Source organism: Azolla caroliniana, unplaced genomic scaffold, assembly GCF_043228905.1.
Source record: "Azolla caroliniana isolate FFs.n. ecotype wild unplaced genomic scaffold, voAzoCaro1.0.p SCAF_6, whole genome shotgun sequence".
Taxonomy (NCBI): domain Eukaryota; kingdom Viridiplantae; phylum Streptophyta; class Polypodiopsida; order Salviniales; family Salviniaceae; genus Azolla; species Azolla caroliniana.
The window spans coordinates 6,423,345-6,450,428 of NW_028230441.1; the positions used below are offsets into that span (position 1 = coordinate 6,423,345).

At 37.1% G+C, this 27,084-nt stretch overlaps 3 protein-coding genes across 4 annotated transcripts; 1 reads left to right on the plus strand and 2 right to left on the minus strand.

Annotated features, from left to right (window-relative positions):
• Positions 1-1,049: 1,049 nt before the first annotated feature.
• Positions 1,050-4,611, plus strand: RAB18 (RAB GTPASE HOMOLOG B18). 2 transcript variants are annotated; one of them, XM_087320763.1, is made up of 7 exons: positions 1,050-1,185; positions 1,508-1,666; positions 1,765-1,833; positions 3,294-3,359; positions 3,846-3,967; positions 4,054-4,182; positions 4,264-4,611. In XM_087320763.1, exons 2-7 carry the CDS (start codon positions 1,531-1,533, stop codon positions 4,369-4,371), a joined length of 630 nt encoding a protein of 209 aa, XP_087176889.1. In that variant the 5' UTR covers positions 1,050-1,185; positions 1,508-1,530; the 3' UTR covers positions 4,372-4,611. The 2 variants fall into 2 exon arrangements, with proteins under 2 accessions (XP_087176889.1, XP_087176890.1); XM_087320764.1 differs by having other exon boundaries at positions 1,066-1,185; positions 1,502-1,666.
• A 2,523-nt stretch (positions 4,612-7,134) lies between these two features.
• On the minus strand, positions 7,135-8,047 carry LOC147862858 (large ribosomal subunit protein eL29z-like). The gene is made up of 2 exons (XM_087320765.1): positions 7,878-8,047; positions 7,135-7,465 (listed from the first exon to the last, which is right to left on the minus strand). Exons 1-2 carry the CDS (start codon positions 7,977-7,979, stop codon positions 7,376-7,378), a joined length of 192 nt encoding a protein of 63 aa, XP_087176891.1. The 5' UTR covers positions 7,980-8,047; the 3' UTR covers positions 7,135-7,375.
• A 9,429-nt stretch (positions 8,048-17,476) lies between these two features.
• On the minus strand, positions 17,477-20,179 carry LOC147862859 (phospho-2-dehydro-3-deoxyheptonate aldolase 1, chloroplastic-like). The gene is made up of 5 exons (XM_087320761.1): positions 19,630-20,179; positions 18,964-19,241; positions 18,509-18,785; positions 18,153-18,398; positions 17,477-17,978 (listed from the first exon to the last, which is right to left on the minus strand). The coding sequence occupies exons 1-5, from the start codon at positions 20,161-20,163 to the stop codon at positions 17,733-17,735; spliced, it is 1,581 nt and encodes a 526-aa protein (XP_087176887.1). The 5' UTR covers positions 20,164-20,179; the 3' UTR covers positions 17,477-17,732.
• Between the last annotated feature and the right edge of the window lie 6,905 nt (positions 20,180-27,084).

Genomic DNA, 27,084 nt, shown 5'->3' on the forward strand with positions numbered 1-27,084 from the left:
ACCAATTCCTATTTGCAAACGTAACAATAAAGTAATATATAGAAGCTGAGAGAGAGGAAATTTTGGAAGAAAACAATGAAATAACAAATAGCTTGAATATTAGTGACAATATTACTAGGTTTTTTTTGTGGGGGGGAGGAGAGGGGAGGGTGGGCTCTACCCAACCACCAATAAACGGTGTAGTAAATTAAGTTGGTGAAAGTTCACATATATAGCAACATCATTATGGACAAACAAAATAGGAGAGAGCATTGGGCATTTGTTTTTTCTTTCTTTTCATGTATTCCAATCTCTATAATGATTTCTTGGATTTGGTTTCTAGTGACTTCCACCATTTGACTTTACTAATAGTTTGTCCTCAATTTCTATGTAATGATTTAATGTCATTCTTGAACTTCCTTCTCCCACATGAGCATGACATAAATACAATGTAGCATACTGCGAGTAGGAGGACTTTATGCTTTTTGCCTCATTTTTTCTTACCGCAATTAATTTACCCATATGGTAAGTTGTTGGAGGCTACCTTGGGTTCAAGATTCGAATTTCACACCTCGTATTTACTACACTATACATAGATTTTATGAGATGCCCATGTGGAATGTTGGATTGAATGCCTGCCATTCTAGGCACGGGCCGAACAACCTTATGAATTTAGTCACAACCATCTCAACTCTTTTCTCTCTCTCTCTCTTTCTACATCTCTTAAAAGGGTCGTCCATCACGAAGAACAATCATCATCGATGGATCTAATCATGCAAGTCTTCATCATCTCCTTCGGTGTTACCAGTCATGAGTCATCCGAACTTTCCTAGCTTGTTCTCAACTTTAATGGCTCTCTCTCTCTCTCTCTCCATACATGACTTCAGAAAGAAGCATATGTATGACATAAGAATGAGGTGCTTTGGTCGAAGGATCGAATCCTACTTTTAGTACTAACAATCCACACATATGTATATGTATTTAACCAAAATCAAGTGTTTGTGTGTAATATGTACCTGTATATAAATAAATAGTAAATACAATGGAAAACATAATGTTCTCATTCTTCATTTCGTTCGTATATGCTTCCTGTATTCGCTAAAATTTAGCAGAGTGGCGTGCTCTGTTCCCCTCCCCTGTGTATATACCCTGTCTCCGCGGATTCTGCCTCCTTCCCTTCTGTTTTCATCGAAAGATCTCTCCCAGGTATGCTTTTGAAACAACTCTGGATCTGCACACTTCCTTCCACATCTCTTGTTTTGTTGCCCCCCAAGGTGTGCATGCCATTCTCCAAGATCTGTGTCTCACTAATCACTCAGAATGTGTTCTTAGTCACATGATTCAAATTTCTCTTATCTAGGTGGACTATGTTAGGACGGTGCTTGATGTTCTTCAACATTTATAGGTTATTGCAACTGATGAAGATTCGTTTTCTTTCTCAAGTTTTAGGTTTTTTTCCTGTACAAAAGATTTTTTTCAGTTCTCTAACGTTCTAGGATGGATTTTTCTGTGTATGTTTGAGGCGCAGGTTTTTCTATTTTCGTGCCATTCATGGCATCCGGTCCAGGTCAAGTCGAGTTCGATCATTTGTTCAAGTTGCTCTTGATTGGTGATTCTGGTGTTGGCAAAAGTAGCCTTTTGTTGCGATTCACAGCAGATACATTCGATGATCTGTCTCCTACAATTGGTGAGTTTCATCTTTATTTTTTGATCCACATGGTTGTTCGTAATTCATTTGGTTCCTCCTGACTGGAAATATGTTCCTATACATTTCTGCCCATGTAGGCGTTGATTTTAAGTTGAAGCTCATGTCATTGAAAGGGAAAAAGTTGAAGTTGACGATTTGGGATACAGGTATGTACCATTTTATTTCTGTTATTAGTTTTCTGGTCTGTATTTTATATTTAATGTTGTGTTTTGCGTTGATGGCAATGTTTTTATGTTTTCATCCTGCTATCAATTCAAAACTTATTGTTTTGTTGGTTTCTCCATTTGGTTTAAAAGACACTAATAGAAATAAATACACTTTTTCCTCATTACACGATATGACAGTGAAGATTGATTGTCTTCAATTGTGCACTTAAATGATTAATCAGACTCTTGATGTTTAGATGTGATTTTTGTATATTCAATTCCCAGTTTGACCTTAAGATTGACTGCTTGTTATTCAAAAGATTGATAACTTATGAAGATTTTCTTTTGCTGCTTGCAAGCTATAAATATCATTGAAATATATGATGCTGGTTTTTCTCTTTGCAAAAAAGACAAAATAAGAAAGCTCTGAGTAGATTCCATTTTCATCTATCATAATAGCTTAATATCCTTGTTTATAGTTTCGGTTTCTTTTTCTTATCATTAAAAAGAAATATTTGGGGAAACATTTGAGCTTACGTTTTCCTCTATGATATTACTACAACCTCTCTATTCACAGTTTTGATTAATGACATATATCAATTTACAGATTGCAGCCTATGCGATACATGATAGGAAATACAAATACCCACGTACACTAGCTATAATAGATGAGTTGTAATACATATGTGTCTGTCTTTGCATATTTTGACAATTATTTTCTATGAGAATATTGCCCAATTTGTTGGAATGTCACACCCACAAGCACTGATCAGATGATTGATAGCTATCACGACTCACATTCTTCACTGTGTGGATGTGGTAATAGTACTTGAATGCAGAGAATGCTACGTACCAATATAGGACAGACATAAACTAAATAAATATCTAAAAGTATAGAGTCTGGATGTACCTGAATGTACTTTTTTCTGTAATTAAAACATTAGTCATGAAAATGTGATACGTGGTATTACACAATATGCAGCAATGTACAACGGTAGTGCTCACATGTCTATTTAGATGTAGCGTATGAAACAGAAGATGGAGACATGCTACACAGAGGAATAGACTGGCAAAACAATGTATATCCGTAGGTGGAAAACCACAACAGCGTGCTTCCACCTGGTGGTGACAACTACGATGATTAATCTAAATGCTCGTACTTGATAAAAACTCATTGTTATAGAAATTCTGTTTCGTTTGGTTCAAGCAACTTGAAAACTAGGAAGGATGTACTGTGTGAGAAATACAAATTATTCACCTTCACTAAAATAAATAAAAAACCACTTGATGTGAAAATTTTCACTATTGCTGCTCATAATGTGAGAGAGGTTTTCTTTTGATGTGTAAATTTGTGCAAAAATTCAAATATGCAGAAGAAAAAAAAAAAAAAATACAAACCAAAAAATGCTAGAAATTTTCGTAGTGTTATTTTATTTGAAATGCGTGTTTTCTCATTGCAGCTGGACAAGAGCGGTTCCGTACACTAACCAGCTCATATTATAGAGGCGCCCAAGGCATTATCCTTGGTAACTCCCGTGCACATTTTTTATCTTAACTGCTGCGGTTTGAGATTTTGAATGCTGTGTTAAAACATTACAATATTATTGTTTTGTAGTATTAAAACATAGTGACAATAATCTGTATTCTATACCATTAAACTTTACACAATCCTTGATGCAAAACAAGTAATTATTAATAATCAGATTAACTCTAAATCAATAGAAACTTTACCATGGACAAATCAGATTTTGCCTTTAAGTATAGCAAAAGAAATCAGTCCCTAAAAGGAAGAAAATATCCATTATACATACTAACTAAAACTTGAAGCAATTTTTTGTCCTTGGAGAGATTTCATTGAGCAGAATGATCACTTGCATACACCTTGAATATTTGATTGCTATTCCCCACTAAAATCTGTTTTGCACATATTTTATTCTCATTAAGAAAAACATGGATGTTTTGTGTTTTCATTGCTTATTCCTTAATCTTATTGTTCTTGTGTTTCATGCCAGTGTATGATGTGACACGGAGAGACACATTCTCAAATCTGTCAGATATTTGGTTGAAAGAAGTTGATCTTTACTCTACTAACCAAGATTGCATTAAAATGCTTGTTGGCAATAAAGTTGATAAGGTGAACATGATTAAGATTACATGAGGTATACTGATAAATACAGGACTTAAACTTTGTGTTTATTAAGAGAATGAGGTCTTATGCAGGACTCGGAACGTGTTGTTTCTAAGCAGGAGGGTATTGCATTTGCAAGGCAGTATGGGTGTTTGTTCCTTGAATGTAGTGCTAAAACTCGGCTTAATGTTGAACATTGTTTCGAGGAGCTTGTTTTGAAGGTCAGTCAGTGAAACATAAATATTTGTGTATGTTCTAAACGGTGTCCCTTGACCCTAATGTCTAACTAACTGACATTTTAGATATTGGATACACCGAGTTTGTTGAAAGATGCTAGTGCAGCAAAGAAGAGCATTTTAACACCTGGACAGCCAGGTGGTGCTGGTGCAGCCAGTAGCACATGCTGCTAGTTATAACTTATATTTTAAGCTGTTCTTTACTTATGAATCTGAATGTTCAGATAAAGTTCATCACTTTGTAATTCTTTTTGTCTATGGGGAGTGGCAACATATCCTCCAAAAAGCTGACTTCATGATACAATTCATGATCATAACATAAAAAACATGCTGTAATTAAGAAGTCTGGAATCATTTGGTTACATGAGTGAAAGTTATAGCAATTTCCAATTTATAGTAACAATAGTTAGGATACACATTTGTGATAAAGAACTGCAATTGTAGTATGTTAAAACTATAATATGCAAGTGCTGTGTCTTCGTGAACAATCAGGAACCAGTAATGTGTCACCATATGCAAGTGCTTATTTATCTTTAGCCTATGCTTCTTATGTCCTAATGTTCATGATCGATAACTATATTTTATAATTGCCATGTTACCATGTACAGTGCAATTATAACATGTTACCATATGGGTACATGTTCTTTATCTGGAGGCTATGATCCATGTACAGCTTCTTCTTTGGCCTAATGCTCATTCGTGATCAAACAACTTCAAGTGTAGAATGTTGAAACTATGTTATGCAATGTCTTCTTGAACATATCAGGAACCAGTAATGTATCAAACATGTGCAAGCACTTGTTTATCTTAAGGCTATATTCCTAATGTCAGGAACCAGTAATGTATGCATTTGCCATCTCTCTTGGGTGCTGCCTTCTTGAACATATCAGGAACCAGTAATGTATCAACATGTGCAAGCACTTGTTTATCTTAAGGCTATATTCCTAATGTCAGGAACCAGTAATGTATACATTTGCCATCTCTCTTGGGTGCTGCCTTCTTGAACATATCAGGAACCAGTAATGTATCAACATGTGCAAGCACTTGTTTATCTTAAGGTTATATTCCTAATGTCATAATGAATGTATGCATGCATTTGCCCATCTCTCTTGGGTGCTGCCTTCTTGAACATATCAGGAACCAGTAATGTATCAACATGTGCAAGTACTTGTTTGTGTCAAGGCTATATTCCTAATGTCGTAATGATTGTATGCATGCATTTGCCCATCTCTCTTGGGTGCTGCCTATAGTAGTGCTCTCTTAGAAGGGCAGCTATACCACTTAGCAGGATGAGGGTGTCAATCTCATTCTTTTTAATGGCAATAGTTTAAAAGCAAGGCCGCAGTTTATGTTTAGAATCGGAAAATCAATGTCTCTACTAACATTTATATACATTACTGTTGTAGGTGGTTAATGGTATAAATATAGTATCAAAATATTCCAGGTCTATGAATTGCATATAGTTATGAGTCATGACGAGTGCTTGAATTTCAATGAAGGTATTTGCTAAATTATTATATTTATTAAATTCCCAGCGAGTTGAAAGATAGTACTTATTAATCATGTACTATTGAGTGTTGTAATATATTCAAAGGGATGTATATATATATTGAGTGTCTCGCATATCTAGTTTCACTCAAAGTTGCACCTTGTCTTACACAGACATGAAAAACAACTTATTAAACATAACGTAAATATGTTTTTATAATGTCATTAGGGTTGCAATGGATTTCAAAGGAATCTAACCCTGAACAATATCTTATTGTACTCCAAAATGCCATCAGCCTCCCATCAATTGTTCCAATCATTTTGCCCATCAGTCATGTATAATGGGTCCACATCAATATGCCATGAAAAGTGTAGAAAAGTGGGGTGAGTGTAGAAAGGATTGGTGAAATTGAGAATTTTGTCGGACTCATACTTCCATTGTTCATATTAAGAAACATTTGGAAAACAGAGAATGATGCAAGACGATCACAAGGTTGAAGTTGCATTGATAGAATTGCTCTAAAACTGTATTTCAAAAACGTACATTGTCATATATGGAACAGTTCCCAACAGTTATGACATTTCTGTTTTTTTTCAGACATTTTCATTAGAAAAAATTTAGCGCCAACCAAACCCATTACAACTACTAAAGCAAACCACCTATGAGAAACTCCATTGCTGTTAATGTTGAGAAAAGCCCAAACATTTCCAAACCACGCAAAATTCTAGGAAGCCTAACATAACAGACAATGTGTTTAGGATTGCAAACTAACAATGGCACTTAAGTGGATATTCACATAGAGTACATTGGATTGAAAGGCACCAGCAGAATAATTTCATTTAACATACATTACAATACAGATGAGATGAGCACTTCAGCCTCTTTTACAAAATCATGATAAGCAGGTACAAATGCCAAGATCATAAAAACAATAAATTATTCATGGTCTTCACTAATAAGATCTATAAATGAGTTGCACAAGAGATTTCTGCCAAGATCATAACAATTTAATACCATAAATTACCCATGGTCTTCCTTAATAAGGCCTATCAAATGAGTTACGCATAATAACTTTTCCATTCACCACCTCACAAACAAAATAATCTAATGAAATCAATTACGGATCATTAACAAAACAACAATGAGCACAATTGCAGAAACACATGCAGAGGGCGTTGACTCCTTAAATCTGTAGTTGGACAAAGAAACAAACAATCTCATACTAGACAACATTATATAGCATACAATTGTTCACCATCCAATTGGATAAAATACACATAAATAAGTCTGACGTTCAAGATAAACAAAATTTCATGAAACATTTCAAGAGTGTCTATTAGCAACACAATCAAGATACTTAATGAAAAGCTGCAAATTAAACCCTCCAGTTATAAGTAGCAAATAACAAACATGAACTCAGGGCAAAAACATACGTTACACACCCCACCTGATCAAAAGAAAAAGTACTCATTACCGTCTGTCAAAATTGGGACAATCATAAAATGCTTTCTCTGGAAAAAGCATGTACAAAGTCTTACAAAGTAACAAATTCCATAGAGTGTCTACGCATCAAAGCTAATGGTAGACTCATATTCTTAATCCCCAAACGTCTGTTACTTTTTGTAAAATGGATCCAAAAGTCCAACAATGAAATTAATTCCATTGATTACTAATGGTGAAGAAAGATTTCTACTCATCGCCACCAGACTCGGATCCTGCAGCACCAGTCTTATTGTGCTTCTTAGCGTACCTCTGATTTCTCAGAAACTTGGGATCCATCTGCCAAAAATTACACATTCATCAGAGACGAGATGTAGAAGCGATAAGAAACAAAATTACTATAAAAGACAGCAATTGCTCATAAACCAGATGAAAACATTGGTCAAAGCAAATGAGACATGTAAAATACAGGAATTGACCAAAACAAAAGACATTTACAGCACAGAGTGCAAAACAAAGATGGAAATAAAGAAAGTTTCTCCAGAAACACACTAAAACAGGCCGAAAAGTAGAAAACAAAAACCCGAACACAAAAAAAAAACAATGGAAATCTAAAGAGAACAAACGAAAGCAAAAAACGAGACATAGAAACATATGGACGAATTCAGACAAAACCAGGATTAAGTAGCAGGAAATGGAAAGGCGCGGGAGAAAAACGAGGTGCAGAATCGAGTAAAGATGGTAATCTTACCCCCTTGGTGGAGGTATACTTGGTCTTCTTGACCTTCTTTATGCCGTTCCTGTGAGCTTTGTATGACTGGTTGTGGGCCGTGTGATTCTTCGACTTCGCCATGTCGCTGTGAAGGGGAGAAGATGGCAGAAGACTACAGACAGGAGGAGGAGGCTAAGGGAACGCTAAAACCCTAATTTCCTTTCTCTCACTGAGGTTGGGTTCACACTTGTCCAACTACTACACCATGACAGCCAACTCCAAGGAAATGGGGCCAAGGGTGGGCACTGGGCCTCTCGCTTGCTATGTGCTTACTCTTAAGACTCAGATTTTCCGTAGGTTCAACTCCGATGGATGGATGGATGAATGGATGGGCATTGAGATGGAAAGTATGCTTCCACATGCGAAAAGGCCGACTTGCTTGCGTGCAAAAACCCACAAACAAAATTAGGACCATCTACTAGCCCGCGATCTTTTGTATGTGCATCACCTTAACATTTGAGAGCTAGCCTATATGTATTAAGATTGAATGAGATCTCATGCATCGTTTTACGATTTGGCAACTCTCCTAAACCTTGGTTGAACTTCCAGAACACACAAAATTTTGGCTGTGTAGAACATGGTAATATTATAGCTTGATACAATGTTGTGACAATTGTATGAGTCGTAAGTGGGGAAGGTTGGTGGATCACACATATCCATGCATACTAGAGCTAGTTAATGTTCAATGTATGCATGAAAAAAATCGTCCATCACATAACTAATGGTTGAATAGGAAGTCTATATATGGAGCTAGAAAGTTTGGCCAATGCATTACAATGGCGGTCTACTAAGGTCTTATGGTGACACATTAGTTGACAAGCCTTGTTGCCATATTAGTTGTTAGAATTATTGGTTATATTTCACTTTGCATAGGAATTAACCCTCGTTGGGTAGCAATGGTCAATGGACTTGTAATGTGCAATGACCTTTTCAAGTTTCCAGCTTGTATAGTTGGACATGAGAATCATTTCAAAAGGGAGCTTTTGATATTCAAACGAATAGCTATTTTATGCTCTCCCATTGGTCTCCCTTACCTCCACGTTCCATGTCCATTCTAATAAATTGAGATATCTGTGTCCTTTGATTAATAATCTATCTAATGCAAACATCAATCTTTCCTGATTAATTTGGTGTTAGTTTGTAAAGAGAATTGAGTATTATGTGCAATGGAATAGATTAAGTAAAGACATGTTCTGTATCATATGTTCGTTGTGTGACAAGAATGATCAGTTAGCCAAAATGAGAGAGAATTATATACACTAAAAGCATAAACAACGTTAAATCAAGATGGGAGAACAATCCAATTAAGTTGCACATAACACTTACACTAAAGCAATGAACACTCTATAGTATATATCAAAGAGGGGGCTTACTTTATATGGAACTTCTATAGATTTACACATATAAGTCAAGAGGAATCTAGTAATAAATAGAAGAGCAAATGGAATATCTAAGGTGTCTACTTCATTCAATGCAAAGGCATCTCCCATTGGCAAAGTCTATGGTGGCCTTTAATAGATGCACATTCGCAAGGAGTGTGTGGTTGAACTTAATATATGAGCATGACCTTTCAAACTCAAATCTGTTGGATGACAAGCTTAGTTTTTCTTTTACTCCCCTTCAAACTTAGTGGATCTACAAAACATAGGCCAAGACCCTCGAAAAAATTATCCAAGCTTGTGTACTCCGAGCGCTTGGGTAAAATATTTATCATTTGCTGATTAGTTTGGATATATCAGAGATCTATGTCTTCGATCATGATCTGCTCTCAAATGTAGAGGTAATCCACCTTAATGTGCCTTCATTTGCACATAGAACAAGTTTTTTGTGCCAATTGCATGCCATTAAGGTTGTCTATCATATGCATCCAACAACCATGAGCTTTGCGTAATAAAAGAGGAAAAAATATATGAGCCTTGTGGCCATCGTAATGTGAAAAGGCCTTAATTGTTGTGTATGACTAAAGTCATTTTTGTGCCTTTTGATATTTCTACTTTCTTCACTTTCTCATCACTTAAATTAGAGTCTTCATTCTCTTTCTCTGATTAATTTCTAATGCTACCCCAATGATATTGGCTTAGGGCTTAAGTATCTATATTAAGTTCTTAAGCACTTGTATTAGGATTGATTATAACTAAACAAAACACGATGTTTACCCCTTTGTGATTTTCATTGCAATTATTTTATTCAGTGTTAATAAGTTAAGCTTATTGGGTAACTAAATTTGATACTTAAATATGACTATTAAGAGTCTATTACTAATCAATAGACTGAAATAAAGTAAAATAGGGTAAACAAATTGCATAGAAGGACTCGTTGCACCCGACTACCCCCGAGCTATGATCAAGACATAGCCAACCTAACACCAATGTCCCATACCAATGGATATTAGGATGACTAATACCTTGGAAGAGATAACACGATTATCGCGACGAAAGCCTAGCCTACACCACCAATGTCTTAAGATGGCAACCTTCCGACAGAATGTGTCTTATGGGGGTAGTTGTGCCTCATATTGATACCTCTTCCTAGGTCCCTTGAATGGATGTGCCTTTTTAAAAGACTCTCCATTCATTGGTCATCAAGATCTGGATAATGTGTGGACATATCATTCCTTCTATCCAATCACATTAGTCCCTTTCTAACATTAGTTAACATACCCCTCACTTATGTAAATATTAGTGACCTACCCTCGTATACGTTATGTGTGCATAACCATAGATCAATGATTAGTTCATTGGTAGTAATTAACACCTCGCTACTGGCTAAGAAACGATAGACACCCATCCCAAACGAATGATGAGCATAAGGGAGTTCCAAATTTGAATAATCAAAATGCCCATTTTGCAAAGAGATTTAAAATGCGAAGGCAAGCCCTCAACGCTTGACGACAACTCATAATGCAAGCAAGAAAGAGACATTGATGACGATGACCTAGCTTTGAATTTAGAGCACCAAAATGTGCCTTTTACAGTGAGGGCCCTCGCACTTCTCCACAAGTTACAAATCTTAAAGGTTCCCTTTTTCATTGCAACACAATTGCCATTAGGAATCGGCAATGACTTGGCTCAAGCATGAACCGAACTGTTAAACCATTTTAAAACAATTTGGTTCGGTTCGGTTCGGTTTGGGATGACTCATGCCAAACCGGTTAAGGCTTAATCGACTTGGCTAAACCAATTCTGAAACCCATTTAGGCTTAACCGGTTTGGTTCAAGTTTGGAAACTCCCAAACCAGCTAAGGCTTAATCGGTTTTGGTTCGGACAAGGCCAAACCAGTCAAGCCGAAACCAAATCATTGTCGATTCCTAATTGCCACCTATTATAATTATTAATAAAGTGTAGTTCTCACAAAAGGTACAACATAAGCATGTTTCTTGTATAGAAGGGCAATTTAGAGTTTAGAGTAAGCAATATACCATAAAATGATGTTTCTATTATATTTTGAAATTAGGACTATATCCCCATATTCTAGATTGAGAATAATGATGTTAATGGGGATAATATAACAAAAGTAGATATTTGCATTAAATATGTCATTGTTTGCAATCACACATATTGGGGATACTTGCAATTTGATAAAGGACAATAATTTATTCTCGTTGTATATAATGTCATAGAGATTCACAAATAATGATAAACTTATTATGGATTTGCTAGCTCATTGACATGAACTTTTATTCATCAACTCCAGGGGCAATCTTAGACCTAGATTTTAAAATACAATTCAGAAAATCCTTTTGGTAAAAATATCGAAGGCAATTTAGTTGCAATGAGTTTTAATCACATTTATATGGCTTGATCAAAGAATGGCTAATTCTAGATAGCAAGATTACAAAACCCCAATAGATGCACACTCAAGTATTGATGTTGAGATAACACGAATCCATCTAAAAGTGATTGTTTTGTAATGTCATTAGCAAACGAGCTACGCATGTAAAAACTCCGGTGTCATACTTGGATCGAGCACTAGGGGAAAGTTATACTACATCATAATCGAAGAAAACATCACATGGTAAAATCTAACTCCACACTTCTTCTTCTTTTTCTAGAAAAACTCCACACTTCTTCATGTCTCTCAAAATATAAGATATATAAATATACATCACACCCAATTCGATGGATGAATGGTTACATCAACCCTTGGTTTAGAATCCTTTATTTCTAGATGTTGAAGGATCTATGTTGGGGAGGAGAGTAAGACAAAATTGGGCTCAAGTGGATTCATCTTTTGCCTCATCACTTAGTAATTGGCAATAGTTTGTTCACAAACCTACTCATATTATTCAACAAGAGTAAAGAGGAATTAAAGGAGGAAATGTGATAGTTAATGAGTTAAGGATTTACCCTTTTAAGATAATATACTTTCTAATTGTCATAAGTGGGTGTGATTATTTCCAAATTTTCAGGTTTTATTTGGAGTCTGTGGCCTTAGAGATGATGGTACTTTCTTAAGTTATGATGTTCTACAGGATGGATGATTAGGGATGATTCCCTGGGAACATGAATATTTGGCTAAGGCTATATTAAAACCTATTAGAATTCTAGCTAAGGTAGATAAAGTTTGGGTCCTTGACCCTAATCCTAATGATGTTCATCCATGGTGGGATCTATGGGTAGTGGGGAAAAAACCATTATGTCAATTGGAATGGGACCCATGAGAATGGAAGTGGCTACTTACATCATATTCTGGGGAGGATGTTAGGCCAATTCGGTTTTTTCATTATTCCCTTCGATTGGGAAGGGCAATGATAAGACGTAGGGTAACCCCATTGGCTGACGTCAACTACAACATGCTTGACTTATAATACATGACAACATTTTGGAAATGGCTATGGGCTATGCAAAATCCAAAGAAGATTATTCTATTTAGATGGTTGATTGTTCATTATGCGGTTCTTGTTAGAGTTTGGATGTATTGTAAATAAGTGGATAAAATGTGTGATTTTTGGGTTAGAAGTGGGGTCACTTCATCACCTATTCTAGTCATGTATGGCTGCCAAATTGGTTTGGAAAAGATTTTTACATCTCTTGCATGAGGTTTATGGCTCTAGAGTATATAAATGGGGGGCAATGATGTGGGTTGATATTAAGGGTGAGGTACAAGATTATTAAAAAGAAAAGGTTAACTTTGCATTATATACAAGAGGTTAATATGTTGAGGAAGTGTCACCATGTATGCCTATTAATTTAGTCCAGAATGGAGTGGTTTGGGTGACGATTAGTTCAATAACCATATGGGTTTTGTGGACTAGTAGATGTCGAAGGATATTTTAGCAAATTCAATGGAATGTGGTGGATGTAATTAAGGAGATTTGGGTGACCTTGGTGCATACACTAAAAGGAGAATATGATGCTATCAAAGGTGATTCAGATGTAGTCTTTCGAAAGCAAGAGGTTTTTAAGAAGAGATGGGAAAGGATGAAGGTATTCTGCATGGTTAATGGTGGTATACGTTGGAGGTATCAGCCACCACTCTAGGTATTTCCTCCACCGACATGAGGCATGTGCCCATGTATAACTGTTATTACTAATGCTTTGGGACATACATATGTTTATAACAGTCCAAGAGCAATTGAAAGGGACCATGGCTTCCGATAGAGAGGTAACCTTTCATATCGAGTGCATCTACATAAACACGCATGGCAGGCCATGCAAGCATTGGGAATCGGTTTTTGGTTAACTGATGGAGAAGTTAGCTAGAGTGTAATACTTGTCTAAAAAGGATCCCAAGAATTGTGTAATGCTATAGCTTGCTTTACAGCACAAGAATGTTTTAATGAGTCTTTTTAAGCTGAACAGAGATGAGAAGGATAAAGTTTTGTATGTATTTCTAACTCGGGATTTTGAGGAGTAGAAAAAACAAGTTGCATTAAAATGCATATATATATTTTAATGGAAAACACTGTCGTGATCTTGCTATAGCATTCTTCCTTCTTGATGGTGATTTAAGATCAAATCAGTTGACATGGTAATAGATGATTACTTTTGTTGGATAATAAGGGCAAGATTGAAGCTGAACCGGAGATGATAGTTCTCCTACACATCTTAAGCAGTATTTGTTCTTGGCAACGGTGATGAACGTTGAGATTGATGCTAACACTTACCTTTGGTCCTTTCTCAGATGATCTATACTTGTTGAGATGGAAAATATTATAGACTATTTTGCATATTGGTTTTAGCCACTTTAATTTTAATACCAATGGAGGATATTTTTCTCAAAAAAAAAACATCACACACACATCTTTATATCACATCAATTGACACACTACGAGAAAATGAATGCTTTGAAGTGATCACCACATTTGAAAGGCAGGATATATTCATTATCAAACAACAACTAATAAATTGGGAACTGAGCAATATAGAAAATTAGTCAATAGATACTACATTAGGTATCAACTTTATATTAGTGTGTAAACGAACATGTAATGAACAGATAATCTGAATTCACATAATAAGGGCACAAGTTGATTGCTAGGATATAACAATCATTAATCTCAATCAATCAAAATAATATTTTTAGGAAGATGGGGTAATGTTAGGGAAGAGAACTAGGTTGAATTGGGTTGACTTTGATAAAGGTGAAGCTAAGTTTGTTGGGAATTGGCTGACTTTTTCTTCTTCAGTGATGGAAAAAACAAAACCCAAGTTTGTAGTGCAATTTGGGGAGGGAACATTATGTATTCAAAAATGGATAGAGTCTTTACAATATCTTCCTTTCAACCTTCTCAAACTAGTCTCTTTTGGTATGGTATGTTTTCATCCCTACATGTCTTATTGGGGGTTAGGGGTTATAAAAACTCTCATGAATGCCTTTACTTTGATGTTTTGCCTTCTGGACGACTTCATTCTCTCTTTGTGGAAGACAAAATTATAACTCAAGGGAATAGGTTGCCTATTCGTATATTATGGAAGAAAGATAAAAAATGGATATTGAACCCACATCCAAATGATGTTAACAATCTCTTTGATTTATGGGTCTATGAGACTAAGCCCATTGCTTGCTTTTTGTGGGATCCTGGTGAGTGGAAATGGCAAATCAGATCAGCGCAAGGAATGTTAGGTAAGCAAATCCCATTTTTTCAGTATTCGGTAAAAATGGGTAGAGAAATGCTAAGGAGAGGTGTGACTGTTACACCAACAGCTTGTAATTTTTGGAGATTTGGTAATGTAACAGATTCTTGGTTAAATGCTTATAGGAAATGGTTATGGGCCATGCAAATTCCTAAAAAGGTTGTGTTATTTAGATGGTTGTGGACACATTATGGCATTCCTGTGAAGTCATGGATGGGGGGACATTGTCAGGATTTAAAATGTGACAGTTGTGGTTCTCCCATTGAATTGGTTTAGTACCATGTTTTATGGATATGTCCTATTGCTAGAGCAGTTTGGAAAAGAATGTTGAGAATGTTATATCCTATTTATGGTAGGCAGGTGTACACATGGGGTTTTGTGAGATGGGGAAGATTGGCTAAAGAAATTCAAAACTATGAAAAGGAGTATGGTGATTTCCTTCTCCTCTCCGATAGAAGACATGTATTGGAGGTCTCTGATATTACATCAGTTCGTTGTTTGGAAGAGGATATGGTCTGGTTTACGATATCTTCTCTAGTCATTTGGGTATTGTGGAAGGCTAGATGTAAATGTGTATTTCAGAAAGTTAAACAGAATGCAGTTGAGTTAGTCAAAGAGGTATGGTTAATGCTCGTACACACTTTAAGAGGTCAATATGATGCAATATAACTGGTGAGCCTAAGGTTGTGATTCGGAGACAACAACAGCTTAGAGAAATTTGGAAAAACGTTGAGGTCTTCGTCTCTTTTGGAGAAAGAATAAAGTGGAGATATGCTCTACCAAGATGGTTGTTTCCACCCCCCGTCTTGGAACAACCTTAATGAGGGCTTTTGATACTTGACATGTTGGTGATGTGGATATGAGGGTTGTAATATATTGTATGAACTCCTTGTAGCCTTTCGGCATCTTTCCATTAATACCAAGGTGAACCTTCTTTTAATATATATATATATATATATATATTTAGGAAGAAAATCATAGCGTATGGTAATCATTCATGGGTTTGAATCTCAAGGCCATGTCTGCTAGTTGTTGGCTCTTAAAAAATGGATCACTACTAATCATACCTTGCTTGCTAAAATGGTTTACCTTCCAAACCCAACGAGTGGAAGCACAATTTACATGTATACTTTGAGATCATGCACATCCCATGAGCCTAACAAAATGCACTTAAAACTTTCAGTTGTCAGAACCCAAAATTTCAAAATTGAGCTTCACATTCATTTTGATACCCCTTCAATCTTCAATCACCACATTTTCCTCTTTATATCTATGATTCTTTTTTGTCTCATTGCCTACTTGCTTAAAACCTAATATTTCAATCTCTAAATAATAATATGTAACAACTAGTGACTATTTGCAATTTCATCTCTCCACATCACCTCCACTTTTATTTTCTTGTACGGGAAGCTCTCCACGCCACACATCATATTGGAAGTTCTCTGACAAATAGTGACACCTACATGATGACTATTGGGACCTTGCGGTTGATGAGAAGAAACAAAAACTACATAAAGCAAATGCACAAAATGCCTCCTCACAAAACAACTTTTGGTTGTATATCAGATCACAAGGGAAAAAGCAATAAAAGGAAAACAAAAACTATTCCAAGTGGAAGAATGTGTGGACACTAGTAAAAGGAACCTTGAGAGAGTAAATAAACACAAAATAATGACCAATAACACACTTCGATGTTCGGAAGGCATGTGAAGAAAATGCAAGTACAATATAAGCACCATAGAATTGCAAAGTAAAACATGGGTAGGTTGTAGACAGACAAGTTGAAAATGGAACTACCTAACAAAGTTTATTTTCTCTTCTAAAAAGAAGGGTCCCCTGGGAGATCTGAATAATTGTTTTAAATCCACATAATAATTTGTACAAGTCGTAGATTTAGATGATAAAGATATATCAAATTCAGTGCATCTGAACTCTCACATCGATCAATGGCATTGTACAATGTAATAATAAATACATGAAGAGATCTGTCTCCCTAAATGAAGTTTCCTACCCTTTCTGCAGCATAATACATGTGAAGAAACTTTATGTTTTCTTCGATGAAGTTCCCCATCCTTAACATGCCTTTGGTTCGCACAAGATCGAGATTCGAGACCAATAAATGGTAACACAAAGAGTCATGGCTCGAGGCATCTTTTCTCGGCATCACTATCTAAATTGCTCCCGTCAAGAGTGAACATGCTAGAATATTTGAAAAGAAATGAAAGTTTGCATATAAATGCTCACAATTGATCAGAAGCACACAATACATAGGGAACATTTTCTCAATACGCATACACATCTATGTTAAAAACATGTGACTTTTTATAATAGGTAGCTACATTCTTCTTGAGCTCAATCTCTGCAGTCTCCAACATAAAGAGTAAAAGGAAATTCAAATGATTACAGAAAGTTAGAACACAAATCTATTGAATGTGACACCAACATGAATAAATCCCCAAAACTGGCTGAAATAGTAGACCTAATAAGTTTTTGCATAGCACTAGTAGCAAACATTTTAGCATTTTTATTAATGGTTTGCACAAAGGGACACCAAAGAGCACAATGCCAAATATCATGAAGGTTGCACTGGATGGCAAACCAAGGGATAGTTTTAAAAAGCCAAGAAGTTATATAGCCTGATTATATTCAAATTAAACACATACCCTTGCACGTTACGTAAGGAGAGAGAAATAAAAGTCTTATGCTACTACTAGCTACTTGCACCAGTTCTATAACATTAATCCAGACGAGATACATTTAGATGGTGAGGGGTTGGCGGCTGCGACGGAGGCGATCTGCAATAATGAAGGCGAGCTCTAGAGATTGTGAGGCATTGAGTCGGGGGTCACAATGGGTGTGGTAGCGTGACGCGAGGTCATCAACAGTAACTGTGCGAGATCCACCGATGCACTCAGTCACATTTTGCCCGGTCATTTCAAGATGGACACCACCAGCATGGCTTCCCTCGGCCTCATGAACATCAAAGAACGCCTTCACCTCGGCCTACATAAACCAGAGACCAAACAAGACCGTGTTTTCGATGAGAAAATGAGGCGAATTTCAATCACAAAAGTGTTTCCCAGAAGTTCCTCTAGTGTACAAGTGACATAAATTTTCCACAAGGTTTCACATTGGTAAAACTTTGTTTGTTGCATACATATTGCGAAATATACTCACAAGGATGGCATCGAAGGGCCTTGTTTTGTAGCCGGTGGACACTTTGATGGTGTTGCCATGCATGGGGTCACTGACCCATGTGACAATGAGGCCGTTTTGACGCACTGCCCGGATGAGGGCAGGCAGCTTCTTTCTCAGTTGTTCTGCTCCCATCCTCACAATGACGGTCAGCCTTCCTGGTTTGTTCTGTGGGTTGAGGATGTTAATCAACTTTACAAGCTCCTCTGGGTCCATCTTATCACTCACCTACAAAAACATATCACCACATATAAACTAATCAATACCGACAAAACTTATTTCCATATTTCGTTTACGTTGCGGTCGATTGATGAGCGAGTGGGATCGCACGCACGCACCTTCACACCGAGAGGATTTGCAACACCTCTCAAGAACTCCATGTGCGCACCATCTAGCTGCCTTGTTCTTTCTCCCACCCACAACATATGTGCTGAGCAATCATACCACAGCCCGGATGTCGAATCGAGCCTTGTCAGGGCTTGTTCATATGGAAGCAACAAGCACTCATGTGAGGTCCAAAACTCAGTTGTGGTCATGATCGGATGGTCGATCGTCAATCCACAAGCTGCCATGAACCCCAAAGCTTCATCTACGCGATGTCCAAGTTCAAGATACCTGTTCATACAGGGGTGGATGGCACATTGAGAATAGTATAGCAGCCATATGATGCATTTCCATATCTATAGAGACTATCACTCTAATCTTATACCATCTTATAATAAGATACCATATCATATAAATTTATACAACATGGCATAGACACACATATAGACGCTAAAGATCTTGGTATTACCTGTGACCTTGCTCACTGCTGGTGGTGAAGTCCAAGTTCCACTGTGTGACCCTCTGCATAGCGGCGTAACCTCCAGTGGCAAAGGCTCGTAGAAGATTGAGGGTAGCAGCAGCCTGGCTATAGGCTTTCACCATCCTCTCAGGATCAGGTGTTCTTGATTCCTCTGTGAAGGCATCTCCATTCACGTTGTCCCCCCTGTAGCTCGGCAAAGAGATTCCATCTTTGGTTTCAAATCCATCAGATCTGGGCTTCGCAAATTGCCCTGCCATCCTTCCCACCTGGTACCATACGCATTATTTATCATTCATCCATCCATTCAATTCATCATCAATCATATATCAAATATAATCAAACTATAAGCTATGCTAAAATTCATCATCATCATACATCAAACATATTATTCTCAACCATATGTCGGTCATCATTATGGTAAGATTGGCCAAGGCCTAAATCCATCATGGATCATCAATCATTCAAGGGATGAGTAAAAGCCCCTCAAATAATAGATTCATCATCAATCATCAACTGTAATCATGCATCATTCACACATAGATCAAGCATTTTTGTCAACCATAATTCAAGAATCACCCCTAACAAATGGGAACTACCTTTTTCTTTAAAGAAGAAGAAAAAACAGAATCACCAATCGTAAATCAATCATCATACCTTCACCACAGGCATCTGGCCACCAAACATGAGCACTACCGCCATCTGAAGCAACACCCGGAAAGTATCCCTAATGTAATTAGCATTAAACTCTTTGAAGCTTTCAGCACAATCACCTCCTTGAAGCAAGAAAGCGCGACCGAGGGCAGCCTCGCCGATCTTTTCCTCCAGAGATCTAGCTTCTCCCGCGAAAACGAGGGGAGGGAACTCTGCAATAGCTGCTAAAGTCTTATTGAGTGCCTCTTCATCGGGGTACGAGGGCAATTGTACTGCTTTCTTTGATTTCCAGCTGGAAACCGACCAATCGGAAGAGGAGGGAGAGGCAGCGGTTTCAGGGACGACCTTAGACGAAGCAGGCTCCGCGGCTTGTACAGCTCGAACATTGAAGGAAGTTCTCAGAGACTTGGCATTATCAGAGGAGGGCAAAGCGGGGGCAGGGACACGGAGGAAGGGGCGGGGGGCTAAGAATTCAGACCTTTTGGAGGAGCTGCAGGGGAGCTGCAGAGTGGGTGTGGATGAATTAGCCATGGCCATGGTTAGAAGGAACAGAGGGGGAGCAGGGGAGGAGCAGGGGGAAGGTGGAAGAAGCTGATGATTACAAAATACAAAAGCTTGAGCTTAAAGATGAAGAAGAAGAAGAAGAAGAAGAAGAAGAAGAAGAAGAAGAAGAAGATGGTAAAGCTTCTGCTTCTGTCTCTCTGTCTCTCTCTGTCTCTCTCTGTCTCTTGTGTCTGTCTGAGCCTGTGGGTTTGAGGGGGTCTCCCCCTGTTAAGCAATACATATGTAGCTATTTACCGGCGGTAGCCGGTGGAACCGGTCACTCTGTAGGGGTTTGGACCGGTCAGCAGGAAACGTGCATCTTGCCTTGGGGCTTGGCCGTCCAACGCGCGTGATCTTTTCAGCATCAAAAATCAATTCATTATTTTCTATGCTCGATACATACATATGCATATGTACATATGTATGCATGTATGTATGCATGTACGTATGTATGTATGTATGCCACCAATGATCAGCACTTGGAAATGGTCCAACTCCCCCTCCCACAGGTGTGAAACCATTCATCTCTCTCTCTCTCTCTCTCTCTCTCTCTTAGAAGAAGTTAATATACCTTTCTCCTCTCTCTCTCGTATTTGGTGTTATAGGCCATTTTGGCCTCTTAAAAGACGTTAATATATCTTTCTTTCTTTCTCTCTCTCTCTCTCTCTCTCTCTCTCTCATCCCATCTTCCGTAACCCGACCCGACGAGAGAGAGAGACACGAACGAGAGAGAGAGAGAGAGAGAGAGAGAGAGCGAGAGAGCGAGAGCCGCACTTTTTTTGTTTTTCTCATCCCCACCTCACAAAGCTCAGATGCATTTGAGCCACGTGCTAGTGAATGAGGGTGAAATTTCTCTCGATCAATGCCACAAGCCTCTCAACTCTCGATTTGGTTTTATTTTGTCTCTCGTCCCCTTCTTTTATAACCTAAATGGCCAAAGTTTCAGGGTTGGCGACTTCCCGTTTTGGAAGATATTTATGAACATGCCTAGAACCTAGCAAAAACTATTGGCTCTTGCCTTTTTGTTCGTCCACATCCTTGGTGACCACTTTAGTGAATGATTGATTTGCCAAAACCTAACTCCCATTTATGAGACATGGAATCATGACATCAACCACACATTTGTGATATTGAAACTGTGGCACATCATGACTTTTGGGTACATGAATGTCCTTCCAAGAAACCAAGGATATGAATCAATGAGCTCCTTATCGACATGATTTAAGATCATCTCTAGTGTACATCATGGTTAAACTATCTTGAAACATATAGTCTTCATTATTTCATTCACTTAATGCTCCTCTAGCTCTCTCCTACGTGATTTTTGGCTTCGACCATAGCCATGCATCTTAACTCAATCAAATTTGTTATAAGTTTGATGGATAACTAGCGCTTACAAGTAAAGGAGGGCGTTGCCAATTACTTAGGACCAATATCGCTTCAACCAAACCCAAGTCAATTCAAACAATATATTGGCTCTCTCCCGCAAGATTTATGATGGCTCCCCTAATACCAATTAACTCATTTGAATTGTGAACATATTGGTGTTGTGCTGATGGGTATCATGCTTACAATCAAAAGAAATACATTATCATCTTTCAAAATAAATTAGTTTATACAAATTTACAATATTTTAACAATTGCTTCTAATAAATGCAAATTCACACCACCACGAGACAATTATGGAGCATTTACTTATCTCCAAGATACCAAGAAAGTAGGTTTTTATGGGTATACCTTGGTGTTTAGTTCATGTGCATACTAAATGATCAAGGTTGTTTGATTTCTGTAATGTCCAATCACTAGTAATAAAATGGAATTTTGAAAGTTCACGCTTCAATCTCTCAAAATCTACATGGATTACAAATTACAATAAGACAAATAGAAATGGGAAGAAGAGAAATATTAGATAATTCATCATGCTCATGGTGGCAATAAACTATGGATATAACACCCCTCCCATTCACACTTGTTTCGTTAATAGTCTACTGCTTCATTGACTCTATGGAGTTCAATACATTCTTCATCCATCCTTCCTAGAGTCAAATGGTCATTGATTAGATCTAGGGGAATACTGCCCATTTAATCTCGATGATTAGGAAATTTGTGGAATGGTTTGGAATACACGAGTTGAGTGTAGTGAGCATTATGAATGTTGTTCAAATGTATTGGTAAATAATAAATATCTCCAAAACCTTTATCACGTGTTTTATAATTAATAATTGAGACCTATTCCAAGTGAGATCTAGTCATATTCATAATTTGAAATGCGATTTAGAATCTACAACATGTGCGTAGATGGAAAATTGCTATTATATAGGTATTTTACAAACTTTGTTGGTTTGATATTTTAACTTTACAAAACCACCACCAAGAAGAACGATCATGAACCTTATTTAATTTGAGGGAACTCTTTGTGGAGTTAGTGCATGAATGCCAAAAATGAAGGTTTTTTGTATTCACGAATTGTGAGGTTCTTCACAATGGATCATTATTGCAAACACAATCGATGCATGTTTTTCTATGTTTTCTATTTCGGCAAGACAATCCCCTTGCTTTTTCATCATAATTCAAATGAGCAAGTTCTTGGTCAATTGTTTCAACGCATCCATAAATGGGTGAAAGATGATAAGTTCCCAAAATTGTGGTTGTATTCCTATGTTCCTAGAGAAGAAAGAAGGGATAGGAGAACATGAGTCTATGTTTTGCTCAACAACATTGGACTACCTCTACCCATTTGAAGAAAAACTCAACATAGATTTAAGTTTGAGTATTATTGTAGCCACATTAATACCTACTACCGGGAAAAAATACTCTATGAAGTTGGCCAATGCGCAAGCTCACATCAACACATCCATGCAAAATCTAGCAAGATGTGTGGTCATGCTAAAACTAGAAGCTTGGGATTGCCAGAATATTTAGCAAAGACAGATAACTAATGACTTATGTTGTTGCAACATACCATAAACAAATTAGCATATCTCACTTTCGAATGCCTCACATATGAAAACATCAAGCATGATTTTCAAGAAAGTGTACAATATTGTGCTAACTTTCAAGAACTCTTAATGAAAGACCTAGTGATTACTCTTTGTTTGTTTGCTTGTTCATATCCTCGATTGAGGATATTCTTCATTCATATCCTCAACTTGACTTTAGAATGTCCAAACTCAACAAATGGTCAGTCAAAGTTAAGATCTTGAGGTGTGGCGATGTGGAGAATGTAAGGCTAATGCCACTCTAGGCTCTAAAAAATCTGTGTGAGGTGGATATAAAAATGCAAGAATTCAATGATCTTAGTTTAACTTAACGTTAGGTACCTATCAATATATGCTATCGTGGTTCTTTTACTCGTCTACCTTTACCTTATTCTACCATTTAAAATACCCCAAAACCATGGATGGGGAAAAACTTTGTAATTGATCCCATCTTAACCTCTACACGCTAATATATCATCATTACCATCTTCTTTCTCGCTCTCTATATCTCTCTACATGAGCATCCAATCAAAACAAGTACGTAATACTTCCTCCACCCAATTTTTTTTTGTAATGGTAGTACCATGAAATGATGGGGCTACACATATAAAAAGGAAGAGGTTTTTGCATTTTCCTCCACATAATTTGAATGGTCTTTAAAGTGTGAGACGTTCAATTAGAAAAGTACATATTTGTGCAAAAAATTCAATTACGCATGCATAATTTTTTGGACTTATTTGACTATTCGGTGTTAATTGAGCAATCATCTCAACTAAACAAAAACTTTGTCAACATTTTTTTTAGTAAAAAAGGAAGAAAAAGGAGACCATGTGTGTTTGTCATGTATGTACACTTGACACATGAATGCGTTAATTTATTACTTTACTACAAGTCATTGTAGAGTTGTGTAAATCTTGTCTTCTTGGTTCACACTGCAAAAAAAAACATTTGATCATGGATTCTTAATTACATTTTTTGATAGATATAAGCTAATAAATTGCATAGTGTGTTGTAATATAAGAAGATATATGCTTTAGATTTTTTTTTATGATGAGCACCATAATATATTCAAAGAACATATAAAGGGGAGAGATGTATGCCTACAATATCCCTCATCATTCTTGAGGGCAAGTATTTTCTCGTGTGGAAGATTTACAATCTAGTATGGTATTTGAAAACCATGAACACAATGTTTTACGTAACTCAACATAACACACAAACACACACACACACACACAACGATATGTTTCCATGGGCATTTTTTGGAAGTTAAACTACAATTGTCTTCCCATCGTTTAGAATCTCAATTACATGCCATTACATCCAAGTTAAACTGAATTATATTTACAAGTTATTCCCACTTAATTTGCTTGTGTAGTTCATGTTTGTCTCAATTCATGAAAAGAAATACACAAAATGGTGCAAATGATTGTCCTCTTACTTTGACACAAGCAACCTGACATAAAGCTAACCCCTAGTCAAAGATTGAGAAAGTTTAACAAATAGTTTGGGATTCTCCTCCAAACATTAACGTTTCATACTAACACAAATGATAATTTATGAAGCAAGAACATGTCCTCATTGAAATGCCTACATATGCTTTTAACTAGGAAAGGATATATCCTCAATGATCCAATACAAAGGAAACTCCATACTACATTAAGAGTTAGAACTTAGCAATCAACATTGTGCCTAGGTAGGCAAGTCATGTTGGAAGTCTTCTTTGTTTTGTATTGTATTTTGAAATCAAACATGCTATATGATTGGTCATGATAGAAGCATGAACACATAATATGTTGAGATGTGCGAAATCTTGGTTAGAGATGTTTGCATAGTGGTGTTAGAAACGTGAAAGCATAATAACTTAAGAGACCCACAAGACTTGGTTAGAGATGTTTGCATGTGCCACAATTGTTGATTGATACTTTCTAAAACCCCCCCTCTTCTACCTTAATTAGTAGGAATGTTTTATGCTTAGATATTTAAATATATGGCTTTTATTTTTTGGGCTTTCCTAAAGGAAGTCACAATGTTTCCTTATTGTTTTCTATGATTAAGAAAATAATTCTCTTTTGTGTTTTGAATATACGTGTAATGATTCGAATATATTCATGTACTTTTGTGCGACGTTGGAGATGTCCCTTTCAAACATTAAACGACCCTATTGTTCATGCAAAGCGAATAAGAGGAACAATTCTTTCACTTGGGTTATTTGAGATGGCCTTTAGTACACATTGAAATCAAGACTTTTTTAGAACCTTACTAGATTGTAATTTGTTATAGAAAGGAGCAAAGAAAAGAAAGTTGGAGACCCTTGGAGAGAAACCTTGAAAGGAAAGAAATGTTTTAAGTATTATGATACATTGATCCTTAGAAGAAAAGAAAAAACATATTATTTTAGAATGGTCCATCCCCTAACATGAGTGTTCTAACCAAGACAATGAAAAGTATCTTGTTTATTCCCAACAGTGTTTGCTATGATTAGAAAATCATTGAAGTAATTGTTGTGTGTGTGTGTGTGTGAGAGAGAGAGAGAGAGAGAGAGAGAGAGAGAGAGAGAGAGAGAGAGAGAGAGAGAGAGAATGCACCATGCACATATCCAAGGTTAAAATAGTTGATCAAATTTCAAGCTGACTTATAAGGAACCATGTGGTTTGAGCAAATCAAAGATGAATATGATAGTGAAATGATACGAACATAGAGATACACCTCAAAACATAGTAAAATGATAATATGATAGTTAATCTAATTTCAAACTAACTTATAAGGAACCATGTGGTTTGAGCTAATCAAAGATGAATATGATAGTGAAAATGATACGAACATAGAGAGACACCTCAAAACATACCCCACATGTAGTGCAATTCTTGCCGAAAATGATAATAATTAGGTAAATGCACCTAAATGTTGATTGAACTCCAAAAATATACTCGAAAAAGAACAAAATTGCTATCTATGGGACAAAAGGAACAAGGTGTGAAAAGGATTGAGAAGAACAAATGCGAAAGGGATGCATAGGACAAGTGTGAAAACATGTAAAGAAGTCGATCACATGCAACCGAAGGTAGAAGCCGATTAATTAGGATGAAGTAGTTGGAACGCGCCGAAGCGGGAAAGGAAGCTATATAAGCACGAAGTGGCGAACACGGGAAAAGGGGGGAACCGCTAAAGATTGAATATACTAGTTAGGAGCCCAAAGTGATAGAGCCTAGCTCTAGATTTGTATTGAGTGAGTGAGCATCACCGATTCTACTCGGTCTTTTGTACTATCATTGTATTATGTGTTAACTTAATCGAATACTTATACTTGTGGGTCAATCTCTGTGTTTGTCTCATTCTAAGTCTATCGTTACTTCTTGCGGTTCGGTCTTTAAAACGTGATAGCGAATAGGTAGTAGTCGTTCTCGAAGTGTCCATTAGGGGTGTACAATTTGACCCCTACTCGGGTCCTTAGTTTCTTACGCACCACGATTCTTTGACCTGATTACTCAAGATGAGTAATCGAAGGTGTTCTCCAGGAGGGAGCAACACAATTTGGCATGCCCGGTTCACTCTGTGAGGTCACAACGAACAACGCGTAGGAGAACCCCCAACCGTCATAACGACGCCCACATGAGGCACACGCACTCAGCTAATGACCGACGTGCCGAACATGCCGAAGGTACTTTCGAATAAACTCTCACACCGACACAACAATCACCGCCGCTGGCACCAGACACCCACTCCACCGTGAGTCCTGACCCCGTCTCGCCTAGCAGCCCCTCCAAAGTCAACTCCTTTCTGGCGTTACTAGAAGATCTCGACTTTGACATGATGTCGTAGCCATATCAACAGTACACCGATGGCTCCGATGTAGAGTCACACATCAGATCCTTCTTGTCTACATGGCAAGCCAACCATTCGATGCAGCATTTGACCGTTGTCGAGGTTGAATCGT

What these genes read in the sequence shown, in the direction of transcription:
- RAB18 (XM_087320763.1), top strand. Translation starts at nt 1,531, where the DNA reads ATGGCATCCGGTCCAGGTCAAGTCGAGTTCGATCATTTGTTCAAGTTG. An exon ending in GTTGACGATTTGGGATACAG is followed by an intron (nt 1,834 to 3,293) that starts GTATGTACCATT and finishes TTCTCATTGCAG; the next exon opens with CTGGACAAGAGCGGTTCCGT. An exon ending in TCGAGGAGCTTGTTTTGAAG is followed by an intron (nt 4,183 to 4,263) that starts GTCAGTCAGTGA and finishes CTGACATTTTAG; the next exon opens with ATATTGGATACACCGAGTTT.
- LOC147862858 (XM_087320765.1), bottom strand. Translation starts at nt 7,979, where the DNA reads ATGGCGAAGTCGAAGAATCACACGGCCCACAACCAGTCATACAAAGCT. An exon ending in AGTATACCTCCACCAAGGGG is followed by an intron (nt 7,466 to 7,877) that starts GTAAGATTACCA and finishes AATTTTTGGCAG; the next exon opens with ATGGATCCCAAGTTTCTGAG.
- LOC147862859 (XM_087320761.1), bottom strand. Translation starts at nt 20,163, where the DNA reads ATGGCCATGGCTAATTCATCCACACCCACTCTGCAGCTCCCCTGCAGC. An exon ending in AGCAGTGAGCAAGGTCACAG is followed by an intron (nt 18,786 to 18,963) that starts GTAATACCAAGA and finishes CTGTATGAACAG; the next exon opens with GTATCTTGAACTTGGACATC. An exon ending in CAAATCCTCTCGGTGTGAAG is followed by an intron (nt 18,399 to 18,508) that starts GTGCGTGCGTGC and finishes ATGTTTTTGTAG; the next exon opens with GTGAGTGATAAGATGGACCC.